This window comes from Zootoca vivipara, chromosome 6 (assembly GCF_965207765.1).
Source record: "Zootoca vivipara chromosome 6, rZooViv2.hap1.1, whole genome shotgun sequence".
Classification (NCBI taxonomy): domain Eukaryota; kingdom Metazoa; phylum Chordata; class Lepidosauria; order Squamata; family Lacertidae; genus Zootoca; species Zootoca vivipara.
Window position 1 is genome coordinate 95,680,472 of NC_142589.1, and position 19,774 is coordinate 95,700,245.

The following is a 19,774-nucleotide window of genomic DNA, read 5'->3' on the forward strand; positions in this document are numbered from 1 at the left end:
TCAGAATATAAGAAGATTTAGCGGTGCAGCCCACCACGAGGCTGCTATTTACACCAACCCATTCTCCATAATGTGACTTATTCCTAGGGCAACGGCCGCGGTTAGGACGGAAGCAGTCCCCGAAGAGCGGAGGGTGGGGCGGAAAGGGGGGACGACTTACCGGCCGCGCACTGGGCCATGGGGACCTGCTCGATCCGAGTGCCGTTCCCGCAAGCGGCCACTTCCATCTGGCAGTGGTTGGGGTAGACGAGGCCGTCGGAGGCGCAGATGGGTTCGCGGTCGGAGCCGCAATCCCGCGAACACCGGCACTGCTCAAAGTAGCCTTCCTCCTGGCAGCCCAAGAGGCTGTTGCAAAGCCCCGTGTGGACAAAACCTGGGCAGAGAAACCCCCCCATTCCAGGTGTAATAATAATAATAATAATAATAATAATAATAATAATAATAATAATAATTTATTATTTATACCCCGCCCATCTGTCTGGGTTTCCCCAGCCCCTCTGGGCAGCTTCCAAAAAAAATATTAAAATACAATGGTCTGTTAAACATTAAAAGCTTCCCTAAACAGGGCTGCCTTCAGATGTCTTCTAAAAATCTGGTGTAGAATCATGGAAGGAGGTTCACCCGCAAGATCACCTTCCCTCCTATACAGCGGTCCCTCGGTTCCCAAACTTAATCCGTTCCGGAAATTCCGTTCCAAAACCAAAGCGTTCCAAAAACCAAGGCGCGCTTTCTCATAGAAAGCCATGCAAAACGGATTAATCCGTTCCGGACTTTTAAAAATAGCCATTTAAAATGAATTTTACTCTCTAACGAAACCACGGATCCATAAAAACGAAAGCAATAGACAATGCACCGTACTATAAAATGAATATTGTATTTAGTATTGTATTGTATTGTAGATGATAAAAATGAAAATTTGTTTTTCTTCTTCCCTGCCCTGATGACAGTCATGGTTTGGATGGGGGGGGGGCTTGGCTTTCATCCATTTCCGCAGCCGCACAATCAATCAATCAATCAGCAGCTGAACTGGGTTCCGCACAGTCACAAAAACAAATGAACCGAAAAAGCCCCAAAAACGTAGCATAAAGAGCGAAAACCAAAGCGCCAAACTTAATCCATTCCAAAGTCCGTTCTGAAGTCTGTTTGGAAACCAAGGCACAGCTTCTGACTGGTGCAGGCGCCCCAGAAACATTAGCCGACAGCCACATCGGATGTTCGGCTTCCAAAAACCGATCGGAAACCGGAACGCTTACTTCTGGGTATTCGGAATTTGGGAACCAAAGCATTTGAGAACCAAGGTACCAATGTATACGACCGTTCTGATCTGGCCCTGTTCCGGATGCCGTGTGACCCCCCCCCCCCGCCAAAGACCCGCCGCCAAACTTGGGCCAGCTTTCCTTTTTCCTCCGCCCTCCCCACTCCCTTTCCTTTTGCGCCGTCCCAACGCCTGCCCTTTATTGCCGAGATTTCTAAGCCGTTGTGGGGTTTTTTAAGGAGAAAAAGGCAGGGCGGTGTTTCTGAGCCCGGCGGGGGGCACAGAGAGGGGGCTGCGCCCTGAGACTAGCCACCCGCCCACCTGCCCTCGGGACTCACCGACCCAGTGGCTGGCGGCGCTCTCCACCTCGTTGCAGAGGGGGCCGTCGCAGAGCTCCCGGGCCAGGGGGCTGTTCTCGCTGACGTTGTAGAAGCGGGTGGCTTCGAAGGCTGTGGGGGGCGAGAGGCCGGGTCAGAAGAGGGGGGCTGCGAGTGGCAGGTGGGTTGGGGGCACGGAAGGGGCTGGCGAACCTGGTTCATAGTAGTCGTACACTTTGATGGGGACGGGGGCCGTCTTCCCCACGACGTATTCCCGGAAGGCCACAAATTTGACACAGGTCATGCACAGGCTCGGGATCTGGGGAGGAATCATAGAATCGTAGAGTTGGAAGAGACCACAAGGGCCATCCAGTCCAACCCACTGCCAAGCAGGAAACACCATCAAAGCATTCCTGACAGATGGCCGTCAAGCCTCTGCTTAAAGACCGCCAAAGAAGGAGACTCCGCCACACTCCTTGGCAGCAAATTCCACTGCCGAACAGCTCTTACTGTCAGGAAGTTCTTCCTAATGTTGAGGTGGAATCTTCTTTTTTGTAGTTTGAATCCATTGCTCCGTGTCCGCTTCTCTGGAGCAGCAGAAAACAATCTTTCTCCCTCCTCCATATGACATCCTTTCATATATTTGAACATGGCTATCATATCACCCCTTAACCTTCTCTTCTCCAGGCTAAACATACCCAGCTCATAGCTGCCAAGTTATCCCTTTTTTAAAGGGATTTTCCCTTATGCTGAATAGGCTTCCTATGACCCAGCTCCCTAAGCCGTTCCTCGTAAGGCACGGGTGTCAAACACAAGGCCCGGGGGCCAAATCCGGCCCGCCAGACCTCGTCATGTGGCCCGCCGAGCGCCCCAGCCAGTGGGACCCAGCAGCGGGACCTTGCTGCTGAAGCGCCGCGCCGACAAAGCGCCGACAAACAGCTGGGGCTGGGGGGGGATAGAAAGGCGGCCGGAGCAGCGCTGCGTGGAGCGCCCTGAGCCACAGCAGGAGAAGGAGGAGGCAGCTTGCCGGGTCAGCGCCCGGCAACGCCGCATGGAGAGTCCAGAGCCTCTGCAACGCAGCAGTGCTCTGTAGCACTTTGAATCCTCCTCCTCCTGCCATGGCTCGGCGCCTGGAAACGGCTGCTGCAGCAGCACAGCAGCAGCAGCACAGACAAAGCACCCAGCAGCGCCGCGTGGAGGAGGAGGAGGATTCAAAGTGCTACAGAGCACTGCTGCGTCCCAGAGGCTCGGGACTCTCCGCACGGCGCTGCCGGGCACCGACCCGGGTAGCCGCCTCCTCCTCCTCCTCTTGCCTCACCTCCGCCTCCTCCTGCCGCGGCTCAGCCTCATGAACGTGAGCTCAGCAGCGGCTCAGCCTCACGAACGTGCAACTCTGAGGCTTTACGCACTTCTCCTAAAATGGACACCCACTGCCTCACGCTGCATGGGAAATGCTTTTTGCCCCTGGGTCCCTTCGCGCTCTTTTCTGGCGCTGAATCAAGGCGGCCACCCCCCCTTCCCTTTCTTTCTTCCTCTCTTTCGTTCTTATTCTTTCTTTCCCTCTCCTTCCTTCCTTCTTTATCTCTGTCTTCTCTCCCTCTTTCTTTTTCTTTCATTCTTTATTCCTTCTTTCCTACTCTTCTTTCTCTCACCTCTTTCCTTCCTCTCTCCCTTCTGCTCCCTCTTTTCTTTCTTTCTTTCCTCCTTACTTACTTCCTTCCTTTCTTCCTTCTGTCCTTCCCATCTTTCTTCCTCTCTACTTCCTTCCTTCTTTCTCCCTTTCCGTCTTCTCTCCCTCTTTCTTTTTCTTTCCTTCTTTATTCTCTTATTTCCTACTCTTCTTTCTCTCCCCTCTTTCCTTCCTTCCTTCCTCTCTCCCTCCCACTCCCTCTTTTCTTCCTTCCTTGCTTCCTTCCTCCCTCCCTCTCCCCCTCCCTCTCCTCAGAAACATAGGATGCTGCTTTATACTTCTGGCCCTTAAACCCTGGAACCAGGAGAGCAGCTCCAGTGAGTCAACCTCAGCCAGTCCCTTTGGTGAAGGGTGGTGGCTCACTGGCAGAACATCTGTCCTGCATGCAGAAGGACCCCAGCATCTCCAGGTACTAGTAGCTCTGCAAAGGTCCTGCATGAAACCCTAGCGAGCCTCCACCACCCAGTGCAGTTACCAAAAATCATTTTTCAATAAATTGTACAATAATTGTATATTTAAATATCTACTTGCCATTACTCTGACTATGTTTCTGCTTTCAGAGCTAGTTATTACTTACATTATTACAAAAAACAGTAATAATTGAATGCAGTGACAATAATTTATGATAATAAAGAGTGGACACATAGTCCTACAGATACAACCGGCCCTTTGAGGGTGACCAAACTGCTGATGCGGCCCCCGATGAATTTGAGTTTGACACCCCTGTCGTAAGGCATCGTTTCCAGGCCTTTGACCATTTTGGTTGCCCTCCTCTGGACACGTTCCAGCTTGTCAGTATCCTTCTTGAACTGTGGTGCCCAGAACTGGACACAGTACTCCAGGTGAGGTCTGACCCGAGCAGAATACAGTGGTACTATTACTTCCCTTGATCTAGATGCTATACTCCTATTGATGCAGCCCAGAATTGCATTGGCTTTTTAAGCTGCTTCATCACACTGTTGACTCATGTCAAGTTTGTGGTCTACCAAGACTCCTAGATCCTTTTCACATGTACTGCTCTCAAGCCAGGTGTCTCCCATCCTGTATTTGTGCCTTTCTTTTTTTTTGCCCAAGTGTAGTACTTTACATTTCTCCTTGTTAAAATTCATCTTGTTTGCTTTGGCCCAGTTGTCTAATCTGTTAAGGTCATTCTGAAGTGTGATCCTGTCCTCTGGGGTGTTAGCCACCCCTCCCAATTGAGTGTCATCTGCAAACTTGCTCAGGATGCCCTCAAGCCCATCATCCAAGTCATTGATAAAGATGTTGAATACATCTGGCGACTGGGTGAGGTCCCAAGGGCCGTTTTATCATGATATCGTGAATCACAATATGTGTTGGGGGGGCGGGTGATAGATCATCCAGAACTGGTTTCGAGTCCATTGATTTTGTAAATTTTGACATATTGCGAATTGTGACATATGCAAAAATAAAATAAAAATCACAATATGGGAGGAGGGGGACTGTGAAGACAGCCAATGCCTTATTTCAGATATTGTGACATATTGGTATAGCGTGATGTTTTGCTGGTGATATATTGCAGCCTGGGGGCTGTGGACACAGCCTGGGGATGGAGAATTATTTGAAGATGCAGCCAACTTAAAATATTAGCTGGGTTGGCATAAACTCGTGCCCCCCGGCTAAATGTCAATTTAAGCCCTCTCCTCTAGGGGGGGGGCAGCCCCCCGAATTCCCCATTTCCTCCAAAAGGGGGCCACCCACCCCCATGACCCCACCCCAGGATTTTCCCCGCTTCCGGCAGGGCCTTCCGAGTGGTGGCTCCCCTGCCTCGCGGACTCACCTCGTCGAAATAGAAGAGGACTTTCCGGCCGTCTACCTCGTAGCGTTTCAGGCCTATCTGCTTGTTCGAGAGGAGCTGGGAGAGGCAGAAAAGGGGTCAGCTGGACCTGGTGGGTGAGTCTGCCCCCCCTTGCCCAAATGCATTGCCTGGGGTTGAGCTAGATGACCCCGGACCCCTTTCGTGCAGAGTAGAGATGCACAGCTGGGGTGCGCAGCCGGGTCGGGCACTTACCTGTTCCAGACTTTCCAGGTCGGCTCGGAAGCCCGAGAAGAGGGGCACCTCCAGGACGGCCATGTTGGAAGACCCCAAATGCAGCCACCTGCCCCAAAGGCACCCGGGGGTCCGCAGGTCGGGAGGTCGAGTGGAGAAGAGAAGGAAGAAAGGATTTCGTGGGCATGAGGGAGCCGCCTTCAACCAAGTCCAACTAGCCCAGGAAGGCTGTGTCTCTCTCCCAGCCTTCCTCTAAAAATTAAGATCCTAGTCCTCATGGTTATTTTAAAAAATGCTGATTTGCCTAGGCAGCTGCCGTTTACCAAGGGAGACCACTGCTCTGTTGCCAACACTGGTTGGCAGCAACGGCGCTCCAGGGTTTATGTCACTCAGAGCCTGGTGCTGAAACTGCTGAGGTCGCAGGTTCGATTCCCGTAGGGGACAGCTGCGTGTTCCTGCATTGCAGGGGGGGTCAGGCTAGATGGCCCCACAAGGTCCCTCCCAATTTGGCCGTTCCATGAAATACGTTTTGCTGGGAGATGCTGCTGGGGGTTACTCTTGGGGCCCTTCTGCATGCCAAGCAGGTGTTCCGGCCTTCTGCATGCCAAGCGGATGTTCTGCCCTTCTGCATGCCAAGCAGGTGTTCTGCCGCTGAGCTACAGCGGCCCTTTCCTATGGCCCTCTCACCCCCCCCCCTAAGGTGGGGAGGAAAGGAATGAGGGGGCGCTGCTAAGCATTTCGCAGACTCGGACCACAACACGGCCCTTGCGCTAATAAAAAACGGATCGCTGTGTTCCTATTATCATTATATTATCATTATCATTATTATTGCAATTGATATACCAGCCTTTATCTGAAGATCCCAGGTTTAAAGGCAAATTAAGAGCCACGCAGAATAATAAGGCGTCCGCAAAGAAACATGTGTGTGTGTGTGTGTGTGAACTACGTAGGAATCTAGGGTGGGGAGTTATGGGTCCTTCGTGGTTTGTGGGGACTGAACCCCCCCAGCCCCGCAGATGGTTGTGGCCCCCCCATGCCCGGCTGGCGGTGGAGGAAGAGAAGGAGGTTCCCCCCTCTTCCTCCTCCTCCCGGCCCTGGCAGCACCTCCCTCTCCCCCCTGCAAGGTAGGCCAGCGCCGTCAGCGCCCTGCTGAGCCCCTGCCCCAAGCCCCAAGCTCTGAGCTCCGAGCCCCCCGCTAAGCCCCCCGCCTCTCGTTGAGCCTCCCTCCCTGATTCCCCCGCCCCTCGTTGAGCCCCCTCCCTGAGCCCCCCGCCTCTCGTTGAGCCTCCCTCCCTGAGCCCCCCGCCCCTTGTTGAGCCCCCCTCCCTGAGCCCCCCCGTCCCGGGCTCACCTCATGCAGGCTTCCACCATCACTCGGTACTCCTGCTGGTCCTGGTCGGCAGCTGGGTCGTCATCGTCCCCCAGCGCCTGGTCAGCCCTGCGCTGGGAGGTCTCCTCCGGGGGGCTGGGCTTGGGGGGCCGCGGGGGGGCCCTCCGGTGCCTCTTCAGCTTGGGCTCCTGCAGGTTGACCAGCAGCTGGAAGGAGGGCTTGGCCACGGGGTCTGGGACGTTGAAGGCCACGTCGATCTGGAAACGAAGCCGGCCAGGGCTCAGTGCTGCCCGCACGGGTCGGCAGCAGCGGGGGTTTCAGGCCCCCACCACCACCTCCTTGGGGACTGAGCCTGGGCCCTTCTGCATGCCAAGCAGACGCCTTTCCCTTAAAAAGGCAAGCTTCCAAGCCCTCGCCATTCAAAAAGTTAAGTTTCTAGTCCTTGTGAAAGAGCAGAGAAGGCCATTAAAAGGGAGAGTTGCCTGAGAAAGGATATAGATCTTCACTAATAAATTTTCGCATATGTGAATACAAATAGAAGTTATAAATATTTCAGCTGTTGAATAAGGGATCCTTATTATGACCGGAATACGGCTGAGTTAAATAGGACTTTGGAAGCAGATTTTTTTTTTTTAAAAAAAAAAAGATTAAACCTGTCATTCTAGCCACCAAATTTATACAATTGGATATTTGATTAATGGATGTTTGATTTGGTATTGTGGTTCGATACGGATACAATGAGGCGTATTTCAGACTTTTGTAACTGAGAACTAATCAAAATTATTTTAAAAATGAAAAAAAAAGTAAACAGGAGGCTGCCTCGCACGGAGTCAGACCACCGGGCTGCATGTTGCCGACTCGGGCGGGCAGAAGCAGCTCCCTGGGGTTTCAAACTCAGAGCGGGGTCCTCTGCCAACTCCACAGTTGGGATATTGCACCTGGGGCCCTTCTGCACTCCACGCAGGCATCCTCATTGAAAACAGAGCAAGGGGCTAGTCCTCATGGTTCTCCGGAAAGGGCTGAATTAAATCGGAGCCTTACGCCCTTGCTCCATCCAGGTGTGCATTGTCTGCACTCGCTGGCAGCAGCTCCCCAGGGGTTCTGATTTTTTGGGGGGGTAAGATACAGAATGAGGCCCAGCCCAGGAACCGCCACCCCCCCAACAGCAGACCCCGAGACCCTCACCTGCAGGAGGCAGCAGCCGTCTCCCTTGGCACTCACAAACAGCCCTGTGGGGAGCGAAGGGATCTGTCGAGGAAAGCGGGACAGAGTTTAGCCAGCATAAAGCTCAGTATTGCCCACACGGGCCGGCAGCAGCAGCAGCAGCAGCAGCAGCAGCAGCAGCAGCAGCAGGGACTCATGTCTGGAAGGACGTCTTTCGCAGCTCTGTTTGGCGGTGGCAGAAAACGAACCCGGGACCGTGCGGATCTAACCACTGAGCCGCAGTCCCTCTGCCCTTTTCTGCAAACCCTGGAATCATAGAATCATAGAATCCTAGAGTTGGAAGAGACCACAAGGGCCATCCAGTCCAACTCCCTGCCAAGCAGGAAACACCATCAAAGCATTCTTGACATATGCCTGTCAAGCCTCTGCTTAAAGACCCCCAAAGAAGGAGACTCCACCACACTCCTTGGTAGCAAATTCCACTGCCGAACAGCTCTTACTGTCAGGAAGTTATTCCTAATGTTGAGGTGGAATCTTCTTTCTTGTAGCTTGAATCCATTGCTCCATGTCCGCTTCTCTGGAGCAGCAGAAAACAACCTTTCTCCCTCCTCTATATGACATCCTTTGATATATTTGAACATGGCTATCATATCACCCCTTAACCTTCTCTTCTCCAGGCTAAACATACCCAGCTCCCTAAGCCCTTCCTCATAAGGCATTGTTTCCAGGCCTTTGACCATTTTGGATGCCCTCCTCTGGACACGTTCCAGCTTGTCAGTATCCTTCTTGAACTGTGGTGCCCAGAACTGGACACAGTACTCCAGGTGAGGTCTGACCAGAGCAGAAATCATAGAATCGTAGAGTTGGAAGAGACCACAAGGGCCATCCAGTCCAACCCCCTGCCAAGCAGGAAACACCATCAAAGCATTCTTGACAGATGGCTGTCAAGCCTCTGCTTAAAGACCTCCAAAGGAGGAGACTCCACCACACTCCTTGGCAGCAAATTCCACTGCCGAACAGCTCTTACTGTCAGGAAGTTCTTCCTAATGTTTAGGTGGAATCTTCTTTCTACCTGGAGCGGAGACCGGGCGCCCCGCAGGGTTTCCAGTGGCCCAGAGCCCCTTCTACCCCCCCCCCCGAGGTGGGAAACCCCTTTTTTATACCCTGGCCGTTTGCAGCAGCTTCTTGTTGCCCTGGTTGAGCTCAAAGGTCTCCTGGTAGTCCAAATTGGTGGAGGCCAGAGAGATGGTGAGGTTGAAGCCCCCCACGTACGACAGGATGGCATATTCGGCCAGCGCTTGGAGGGCCACGCAGGTGTCCTGTTGGCAGGGAGGGAAGAATCAAAGAACCGCAGAGTTAGCAGGGACCCCCAGAAGCCATCTAGCCCAACCCCCTTGCAACTCTTTTTTTTTTAAAAAAGAATAATAATTCTTACTCATTTGATAGAAAAAGAAAACACAAACAAACAAAACAAAGCAACAAACCACACAAAAGTATTTCTTACAATATCATACTAAGTTCCATTTAACATCATTATGTGAACTTCCCTCAATCCCCTCCATCTGAATTTCATTTCTAATCATCTTTGGCAATTTCGGAAAATGACTTCTAAAACAATTTTTTCACTGAAACCTTCTAAAAGGAAGACTTAACACCCTACATTTACACCGAGAGCCGATATCTACTTCCCTAAGGAATCTTAAATATTGCAATATTTTTTCCAAATATATTTTAAATTTCTTCCAATCTTCTTCCGCCATCTCTTCTTCCTGATCGCGGAGTCTCCCCGTCAGTTCAGCAATCATCTTCATCTGCCAATCGTCTATAGTTGGTATGTCTTGGGTCTTCCAGTTCTTGGGAAGTAGTAGCCTAACCCCCTTGCAACTCTAAACCACCGCAGGCAACACGCGGCCAATAATGTTTGGGCAAAACTTTTGTTAACACGCATTATTTCACAATTCTTAAACAGAAAATATGTCATGGAGTCACACACACACACACACACACACACACACACATCAATCAATATTGCATGAACAAAATTAGAGAAATTAGTTAATCAGTATCAAAGAGGCAAACAAGCCTTTCCACAAATAATAAAAGTCAAAGACTGAACGAAACAGTCCATCCAAACGTTTACTGGATTGTGACTGTTGAAAGGCTTGTTTGCCTGCGTTGTCCCCCTCCCCAGGAAAAAAGCGCTGTGCAAATGAATAATAGAATCGTAGAGTTTGTACCCAAAGGTCATCTAGACAAACCCCCTGCGACGCAAAGGAATGCTGGCCCAACATGGGACTTGAATCCTCGACCTCAAGGTTCAGAGTCTCCCGGTCTACCAACTGAGCTATGAAACACATAGCGACCGCAGCAAGCATCATGCCGCTCTGACCGGTTGCCGGGCAACCCTTCCTCTGCCACACCCCTGGCAGGATTAACCCCTCGGTCCCCGACCCAATGATCCCTGCTGCAGTGCTTCCAACACCCTCCTTTAGGGGGCTCCCTCCGTTTCCGGGCGTTTTCTCCCCTCTCAAATTCAGACGGGGAGGACGGACGGGCTCACCTGGGTGGAGGAAAACCCCCCCAGGGCGTTCCTCTGCTGCGACAGCCATTTGACGACGGGCAGCGCAGACGCCACGTCCCCCAGGCTGGTGTATGTCAGGAGGGCGTACGCTGTCATCTCGACTTCGGCCGACACCACTGCAGGGGGGGTGCATAAGAGCGGGGAATTGGGGAGGACAGGGGGAACCCCCCCTGCGTCCCCCCGGCTCGAGTCCTCTCCCGTCCCCCAGTGACCTGCCCCCCTGGCTTCACCAACCCACTCTCCACGTCTTTATATAATAATAATAATAATAATAATAATAATAATAATAATAATAATACCCCACCCATCTGGCTGGGTTTCCCCAGCCACTCTGGACGGCTCCCAACAAAATATTAAAAACGCGATAAAAACATCACACATTAAAAGCTTCCCTAAACAAGGCTGCCTTCAGATGTCTTCTAAAAGTCAGATAGTTGCTTATTTCCTTGACATCTGACAGGAGGGCGCCACCACTGAGAAGGCCCTCTGCCTGGTTCCCTGTAACCTCACTTCTTGCAGGGAGGGAACCACCAGAAGGCCCTCGGAGCTGGACCTCAGTGTCCAGGCTGAACGATGGGGGTGGAGATGCTCCTTCAGGGATACTGGACCGAGGCCGTTTCGGGCTTTCAAGGTCAGCACCACCCCTTTGAATTGTGCTTGGAAATGTCCTGGGAGCCAAGGTAGGTCTTTCAGGACCGGTGTTATATGGTCTCGGCGGCCGCTCCCAGTCACCAGTCTAGCTGTCTTCGCAAAATCCGCACCCGCTACCCTCAAATGCCCCCCAGCCCCAGAGGAAAGCCCCCTTCGGAGACCATTCCCTTAACGTACCCGACTGGGAGAGCCCGTCGTTGAAGCCCATAAAAGTGTCCTCATCCGTGGCCAGGGTCCCCATAAGACTCCAGTGGGTGAAGCCGTCTGGAAAAAAGGAGATGGGTGGGGTCACAGAGCACCCGGAATACTTTTATTTTCGGAGAGGGGCTCCCAACAGTCCAGTAGAAGACAGGGCAATATGGAGGAGGGGGGGCAGGAATCCGGAACGGGCAGATTTTGCCAGTGACCGATAAGGACCCCAAACGGTGACCCCCACCCTGGTCATTCTCCGGGTCATTCCCCTAACCCTAACCCTAATCCCGTTGCAGGGATTCGAACCGCCGACCTTCTGATCAGCAAGCCCTAGACAACACCAACAGCTGGGAAACAATTGCCTGTGAGAGCTCCAGTTGGAGAACAGCCTTTACCAAAGATGTGATGGGTTTTGAAGACACTCGAACTCAGGACGCGAGGGAGAAACGTGCTAAGAGGAAGGCAAATCCACACCGTGATCATCTCCCGCTTGGAAACCAATGTCCCCACTGTGGAAGGACGTGGGGATCCAGAACTGGCCCCCACAGTCACTTACAGACTCATTGTTAAAACCGTGTTTATGGAAGACAATCTTACTCGGCTATGAGTGATTGCCAAAGAGAGAAAGAGAAGATTGTTTGGAACGATGGCAGCGGGGGTATTATAAGCGCAGAAATGGTGAGACGAGGCAATACCCCCCAAAACAGATTGGGGGTTGAAACGGAATGTGCCGCACTTGCAAATTTAACTAGCAAAATTAGTCAGACTTTAAGGAGGGTTGGAAACCTTTGGTCGAATATTTATTGCAAACGTGTAAAAAAGCAGGTAGGATTTGAAGCAGCTGTGAAGTTTGTCCGTTTGCCACTGAAATTATTCCGCCCTGTGGCAAATGATCCAAATTTGCAGACTTCCTGCTGTTTGCAAAGGAGCCAATCAGCGTTGCATTGTCCAGCTGAATTCGGGGGAAAGCCTCCGTTGCATCGAGCGATGAATTCAACGGCTTTTGTTCGATGTTAAATTTGGAAACTCTTGAAACTTATATAAATAAGGTAAAATAAGGTCCGTATAGTTAAAGCTATGGTTTTCCCAGTAGTGATGTATGGAAGTGAGAGCTGGACCATCAAGAAGGCTGATCGCCGAAGAATTGATGCTTTTGAATTCTGGTGCTGGAGGAGACTCTTGAGAGTCCCATGGACTGCAAGAAGATCAAACCTATCCATTCTGAAGGAAATCAGCCCTGAGTGCTCACTGGAAGGACAGATCCTGAAACTGAGGCTCCAATACTTTGGCCACCTCATGAGAAGACAAGAATCCTTGGAAAAGACCCTGATGTTGGGAAAGATGGAGGGCACTAGGAGAAGGGGATGACAGAGGACGAGATGGTTGGACAGTGTTCTCGAAGCTACGAACATGAGTTTGACCAAACTGCGGGAGGCAGTGGAAGACAGGAGTGCCTGGCGTGCTATGGTCCATGGGGTCACGAAGAGTCGGACACGACTAAACGACTAAACAACAACAAAATAATAATAATAATAATAATAATAATAATAATAATAATAATAAATTATTTATACCCCGCCCATCTGGCTGGGTTTCCCCAGCCACTCTGGGCGGCTTCCAACAGAAAAATAAAACACAGTGATCTATTAAACATTTAAACCTCCCTGAACAGGGCTGCCTTCAGATGTCTTCTAAAAGTCTGGTAGATGTTTTCCTCTTTGACATCTGATGGGAGGGCGTTCCACAGGGCAGGCGCCACCACCGAGAAGGCCCTCTGCCTAGTTCCCTGCAACTTGGCTTCTCGCAGCGAGGGAACCGCCAGAAGGCCCTCGGTGCTGGACCTCAGTGTCCGGGCAGAATGATGGGGGTGGAGACGCTCCTTTAGGTATACTGGACCGAGGCCATTTAGGGCTTTAAAGGTCAGCACCAACGCTTTGAATTGTGCTCGGAACCGTCCTGGGAGCCAAAATAAAATAAGGTGCCCGGGCAGCTGCCTCACCTTGCGTGAGAGCCATGGCGTTCATCTTCTGCAGGGCGGTGGGCGCCGAGAGGCTGCGCAGGAGCGTGAGCGAATAGGCGGTCAAAACAGCCGTGTAGGGGTCTTCGGCCGAGAAGAAGTTGGCTTCCAAAAAGTGCTTGGCCTTCGCCACCGAGCTCTTCTCTTCCTACGCCGGGAGGAAAGGTGAGAGTGGCGGAAGAAAACCCCAAAGCCCAGCAGCCTCCCCAGACTCCACCTTCCTCTGAAGTTTCCCTGGCAGATATGCCCTGAGCTGCTCAAATGGTCTTTCTCAAAAACTTCACTCTTGTGGCTTATCAGGAATTTTTTTAAGATTTTGGAAAGCGGAAATAAAACAAATCATCAAACCGTAAATTCTAGCCCACCTAAATTGTGTAATCTGCCATCTCAATGATGGACGCTACTAATTGTATTATAACTTGGCATTGTTAGAATGAAGCTATTATTGGATTGTTGTCACTGAAGAATAATATGAATTATTATAAAAACGCATCATTAGTTATTACGCACAACCCACTAAAGAAAATAATACCGCACTTTACTTTATTGTAGATCAAAACAACAGCAAAAACAAACGATGTACCAAATGGCCAGCAAAGGACCCCTGAGAGTGGCATGAAATCCGGCAGGCAAAATACTTAGGATCAAATTTTACGTCACAGAATCATAGGGTTGTGAAGCTGGGAGGGACCCTGAGAGTCATCTAGTCCAACCCTCCTGCAATGCAGGAAAAATTTGCCCGACGCGCAACTCGAACCCACGACTCCGAGATTATGAGTCTCGTGCTTTTGACGCCGGAGTTATCGAGCAGACTTGACCCCGTGACCTCTGTTTTTTCAAAGTCTGGGAGTCTTTTTTTTTAACCACCCGCCGCACCCTGGCTTCTTAGTGCCCCCCCGAGGGAATCCGCCCCCCCCCCGTGTTTTACCGTTGAGTTTTACCTCGGAGGTGACTCCTGTCTCCAGCAGGGCGGCGACCACGTACGCTGTCAGCGATATCTTCCCGTGGATTCCTCCCTGGAATTCGAAAAACACACACAAAAACCCCATATTGGCTGCAGCCCCACAAAGTCCTTTCAGCCGCAGGAGAACCAACCCCGACCCCCGGATCCCCCCCACCTCTGCTGACACAAGTAATGTGACACAAAACGGCTTTCCCTTATTGACGTCTGCTATACGCCTTACCTTCTAAGTCTCGGACTGCAGAATCCGGGACCGGCAGCCGTGTGACACCGGAAGTTGCGTCGACGCAACTTCCGGTGTCGCCCCGCCCATCTATGGGCACCAAAAATGGCCACCACCGACACCGGACGTCGCGTCTACGCACTTCCGGTCATGCGTAGATGCGTCTTTTGAAGCCGCCAGCGGCCATTTTTTGTGCCCATAGAAGGGCAAATCAGAAAATAAATAAAAATGGCCGCCGGCAGGAGAAAATAATGGAGAAAAACGGGAGACGAAGTGATACGGGGGACCACCGGGAAAAGTTAAGTAAAAACGGTGGTTTCCCGGGGAAAACGGGGTACTTGGCAGCTATGCTATACGCTCCGGAAAAATAATCGTTTGCCTGCTCCCTCTGTGCCGGGAGCCCTCTTTTAATTTTGCGGAGATCGAGGGGCAGGTTTCCGGCGAAGCGGAGAAAAAAAAACTTCACCCCAAAAAGGAGAGAGGATATATAAAACAGTGAATTCTTGCAACAGGCGCATACACACACACAAAAGGAGCAGGTTTCTGTCTCTTCGGACTCTTTGAAATCCAGCTCCGTTCCAAACATCGCAATATATCAATATATTGCGATATTTAGCTGGTGATATATTGCAATGTTATAAACCAGTTCCATCCTTATTTCAGACATCGCGCTATATCAATGTATCGTGATATTTAGCTGGTTATCTATTGCGATGTTGAATTCAATCCCCATCATTATTTCTGACAGCGCAATATATCAATATATTGTGATGTTTAGCTGGTGATATATCGCGATGTTGAAACCCAGCTCCACCCTTCTTCCAGACACCAATATACCAATATATCATGATATACCAAGAAATTGATCATGATACCATATGTTTACATGTATAGCACGGCCCATGTATGAGATGCCCCCTATTTTTGGTGACTCGAAATTAAGAAAATGGGGGGCGGGTTCCCTGTGTATAGGACGACCCCCAATTTTTAACATGATTTTTGAATTTAAAAAACCTAGCCTTATACAGTGGTACCTTGGGTTGCGGACTCGATCCGTTCCGTGGTGCTGTTTGCGCCCCGAAAAGTCCGCAACCCAAGCAGCACTTTTGCACATGCGCGAAGCTTTTGCGCATGCGTGCGTGGCAGACCCTGGAAGTAAACACTTCCGGGTCCGCTACGTTCGTAACCTGGAAAAACGCAACCCGCAGCGGACGCAACATGAGGTACACAAAAAAGTACGGTATATTGATATATCGTGATATACCAGTATGCCGTGACGTTTAGCGGGCGATATATGGTGATGCCGAAAACCAGGTGATCGCCCGGCCCTAGCAGCTGCTCCGGCCTCGCACCCTTTTCCGATACCTGGATGTCCTTGTTCAATATCCGCCCTCGTGCCGGGAAAGATCCGTCCTCTTTCTGGTGCCGGATGAGCCAGTCCTTGGCGGCCGAGAGCTCCTTGGGGTCGATGAAGATGAAGCCGCGTGACTGGGCAAAGGACTTCAAGACGAAGGCGGTGAGCCTGCCGAGAGAGAGGAGGGCGGCGTCTGGGCACCCGGGAAGCCCCCCCAGGGGCAGCCGGTTCCCCTTCCCCGCAAAGGACCCCGATTGGCCCCATACCACATGCTCCCGGAGGAATCCCTCTCGCCAAAGGCGCTGTAGGACCCGTCCTGCCTCTTGTAGGTCAGCTGGCGCTGGTACCCTGCGGGGAGAGGGTGGGATGTGGACTAATAATAATAATAATAATAATAATAATAATAATTTATTATTCATACCCTGCCCATCTGGCTGGGTTTCCCCAGCCACTCTGGGCGGCTTCCAACAGAACATTAAAATTCACTAATCTATTAAACATTAAAAGCTTCCCTAAACAGGGCTGCCTTAATATGCCTTCTAAAGGTCTGGTAATTGTTGTTCTCTTTGACCTCTGGTGGGAGGGCATTCCACAGGGTGGGTGCCACTACCGAGAAGGCCCTCTGCCTAGTTCCCTGCAACTTGGCTTCTCGTAGCGAGGGAACCGCCAGAAGGCCCTCGGAGCTGGACCTCAGTGTCCGGGCAGAACGATGGGGGAGGAGACGCTGCTTCAGGTATACTGGACCGAGGCCATTTAGGGCTTTCAAGGTCAGCACCAACACTTTGAATTGTGGATTAGTTGTAGTTTCCGGGTCACCTTCAAAGGTAGCCCCACATAGAGCGCATTGCAGTAGTCCAAGCGGGAGATAACCAGAGCATGCACCACTCTGGCAAGACAGAGGGCAGGGAGGGTCACAGCTGCCCTGGATACAGAATTCACCTGCGCCTCCATGGACAGCTGTGAGTCCAGAATGACTCCCAGGCTTGGTCCTTCAGGAACACAGTTACCTCCACACCTGCCCGCCCCCTGTCCCCCACAAACAGTACTTCTGTCTTGTCAGGATTTAACATATAGAATAAGAGAAGAAGAAGAAGAAGTTTAGAGAAGGCTGGAAAAGACTGGGAAATGTTTATTGACTATATGGGGGGAAATGGTGTACACTTGAAAACGCCCGTGTAAAGAAGCCACGATGGCCGGAACAACGGAATAACCAAACGGTATAGTTTATGTAAAATATGCTGGGATTTATGATGTGCAAAACGAACTGTGGAAAGAGAAGAAAGGGAGCCTTGGATATCTCCAGGGTGTAAAAAGGAGCGTCTTAAATGGTCAAGCAGAAAATGTAATAAAAATTACATACAAAAAAAGAGAGAGAAATAAATAAACACAGCTGCCCCGGGGAGCTCTCACCTTGCAGCAGGTAATCGGTAGCCTCCCTTTCCACCTCGGGGCTGAGCTGCCGCGTCTTCTGAAGGTACTTGAGGACAAAGATGTTGGGCGCAAAATGGATCATATTCTGCTCCCCGCAGCCAAAAGGCAGCTGCAAGAGCTTGTCCAAGTTGTTGAGGGTTGGGCCCATCACGTCCCCTGCGGGCAAACAGGACAACAGAAATTTATGCCATTTATTTTGCATTCCCCCCCCCCCCCCGGTTACATACAGTGGTAACTTGGTTCCCAGATGCCTTGGCCCTCGAACAAATAGACTCCCGAACGATCAAAACCCGGAAGTGGCTGTTCCGGGTTTTCGAACATTTTTCAGAAGCCAGAAGTCTCATTAGATAGGAAAATTCACGTCAAATGGCTGTTTTAGGGGTTGTTTTTAAAGCCTGGAACGGATTAATCCGTTTTGCATGACTTTCTATGGGAAAGAAGCGCGCCTTGCTTTTGGAACGCTTTGGTTCTGGAGTGGAATTTCCGGAACGGATCCAGTTTGAGAACCAAGGCACTAACTGTACCAGGCCTGCGGCCATTCGTCACCCTCTAAGCTCGCCCCCCACTGCCCAGTACCGATGACGGAGGCGGTGGCCCTCTCCGACCCGGGGATGACGTTGTGAGGGACGCCCAGGGTGAAGGCTTCGTTGTGGTTCTCGTCCGCCTCCTTCTTCCTCCAGATCTTGAACTCGCCGACCGAGCCCCAGCCCGTGGAGAACCCCACGTACTTCACGTCCGGCGGCCGGGGGGGCGCCCAGCTCACGATGACCGACTCGTTGAGGACGGAGGGGCCGTGGCCCACCTGCGGGGGCCGGGGGAGACACATGGGCCATCAGGAACTCACCCTTTGCTTCCAGGATCCCATCAAGGGGCTCACATTAGGGTACAAATCCCAACCGTATCATTAGGTGTGGGACGTGATCCATGAGAGCCAGTCAAGTCCAACATTCCTTGCAATGCTAGAGAAGACATGCGAGGGAATGTTTGGTCCAGCCAGTCGGAACTTCCTGTTCCTCCCACTTGGAATAGTTAGAATCATAGAATCATAGTGTTGGAAGAGACCACAAAGGCCATCCAGTCCAACCCCCTGCCAAGCAGGAAACACCATCAAAGCATTCCTGACATATGCCTGTCAAGCCTCTGTTTAAAGACCTCCAAAGGAAGAGACTCCACCACACTCCTTGGCAGCAAATTCCACTGCCGAACAGCTCTTACTGTCAGGAAGTTCTTCCTAATGTTTAGGTGGAATCTTCTTTCTTGTAGTTTGAATCCATTGCTCCGTGTCCGCTTCTCTGGAGCAGCAGAAAACAACCTTTCACCCTCCTCTATATGACATCCTTTTAAATATTTGAACATGGCTAGTTGGGGAAGAAATTTCCCCAAAATATGTTATATTCTTTCTGTATGCCACAACAGCTGCGAGATTATTACTTGCCAAGAACTGGAAGGTTCAAGAGATACCGACCATAGACGAATGGCAAATGAAGATGATGGACTTTATGGAACTTGCCAAACTGACCGGAAGACTCCGCGACCAGAAAGAAGAAACGGTGGAAGAAGATTGGAAGAAACTTAAATGATATTTGAAAAAATATTGTAATATTTGATATTACAGATTCCTTTTGGAAGTTGATATAGGCTATCGGTGTAGAAGTAGGAATTTTGTGTAGTGTTGTAATAGATTAGGAAGTTTAATTTGAGAGAAATTTTGGATAAGGATATAATGTTGATTATGGTTTAAGTTTTTTATTTTTTTGTGACTGCTAAAGATGATTAGGCGGGACGCGGGTGGCGCTGTGGGTTAAACCACAGAGCCTAGGGCTTGCCGATCAGAAGGTCGGCGGTTCGAATCCCCGCCATGGGGTGAGCTCCCGTTGCTTGGTTCCAGCTCCTGCCAACCTAGCAGTTCGAAAGCACGTCAAAGTGCAAGTAGATAAATAGGTACCCCTCTGGCGGGAAGGTAAACGGCGTTTCCGTGCGCTGCTCTGGTTTGCCAGAAGCGGCTTAGTCATGCTGGCCACATGACCTGGAAGCTATACGCCGGCTCCCTCGCCAGTAAAACGATATGAGCGCCGCAACCCCAGAGTCGGTCACGACTGGACGTAATGGTCAAGGGTCCCTTTACCTTTACCTAAAGATGATTTAAATTGAAATTCAATTAGGGGGGATTTGAGGAAGTCACCCAAAGAGGTTAAGGAAAGAGATGAAATGAATTTATAAGTATTGTTTGTTTGTTTTGGTTTTGTTGTGTATAGTCTTGTGAGTTGTTTTTCCTTCTTTTATATGTTTGTTTATGTTGTTGTTATAAATTGAATAAAAAAATTTTAGGGGGGAAAAGAAACTTCCTGTTCCTCCTGGCTGGAGCATCCTTCCATTTGCATGTGATGGAAGGTCGGCGTGACCTCACCTGTCCAGGTAACAAAAGGACGAGTCACGCAGCATTCTCCTCTTTTTGACTTCCTTCTTTGTTTGACCAGCTTCTAGCTAGGACTGCTCTGCTAGGTTCCAGCTAGCAGAAGCACTGGGATTATTCCCCCATATGGGGCAGATCCACATTTTCTAGTGATAATGAAATAAAACGAAATAAAGAAAGCAAGAGC

General features: G+C 50.7%; 1 protein-coding gene across 1 annotated transcript in view; it reads right to left on the reverse strand.

Moving 5' to 3' along the window:
- The window catches only part of CPAMD8 (C3 and PZP like alpha-2-macroglobulin domain containing 8), a 69,807-nt gene that overhangs the window by 7,405 nt on the left and 42,628 nt on the right, over nt 1–19,774 (reverse strand). The window contains exons 25-40 of the mRNA XM_060276488.2: nt 17,751–17,976; nt 17,154–17,330; nt 16,010–16,091; nt 15,755–15,911; nt 14,147–14,221; nt 13,188–13,353; nt 11,174–11,260; nt 10,325–10,461; nt 8,928–9,083; nt 7,786–7,848; nt 6,622–6,857; nt 5,292–5,379; nt 5,061–5,135; nt 1,786–1,891; nt 1,594–1,704; nt 161–373 (exon numbers count right to left, since the gene is read on the reverse strand). Of these exons, the coding sequence (XP_060132471.2) occupies nt 161–373; nt 1,594–1,704; nt 1,786–1,891; nt 5,061–5,135; nt 5,292–5,379; nt 6,622–6,857; nt 7,786–7,848; nt 8,928–9,083; nt 10,325–10,461; nt 11,174–11,260; nt 13,188–13,353; nt 14,147–14,221; nt 15,755–15,911; nt 16,010–16,091; nt 17,154–17,330; nt 17,751–17,976 (2,155 nt within the window). The remainder of the gene's footprint in view (nt 1–160; nt 374–1,593; nt 1,705–1,785; nt 1,892–5,060; nt 5,136–5,291; nt 5,380–6,621; nt 6,858–7,785; nt 7,849–8,927; nt 9,084–10,324; nt 10,462–11,173; nt 11,261–13,187; nt 13,354–14,146; nt 14,222–15,754; nt 15,912–16,009; nt 16,092–17,153; nt 17,331–17,750; nt 17,977–19,774) is intronic.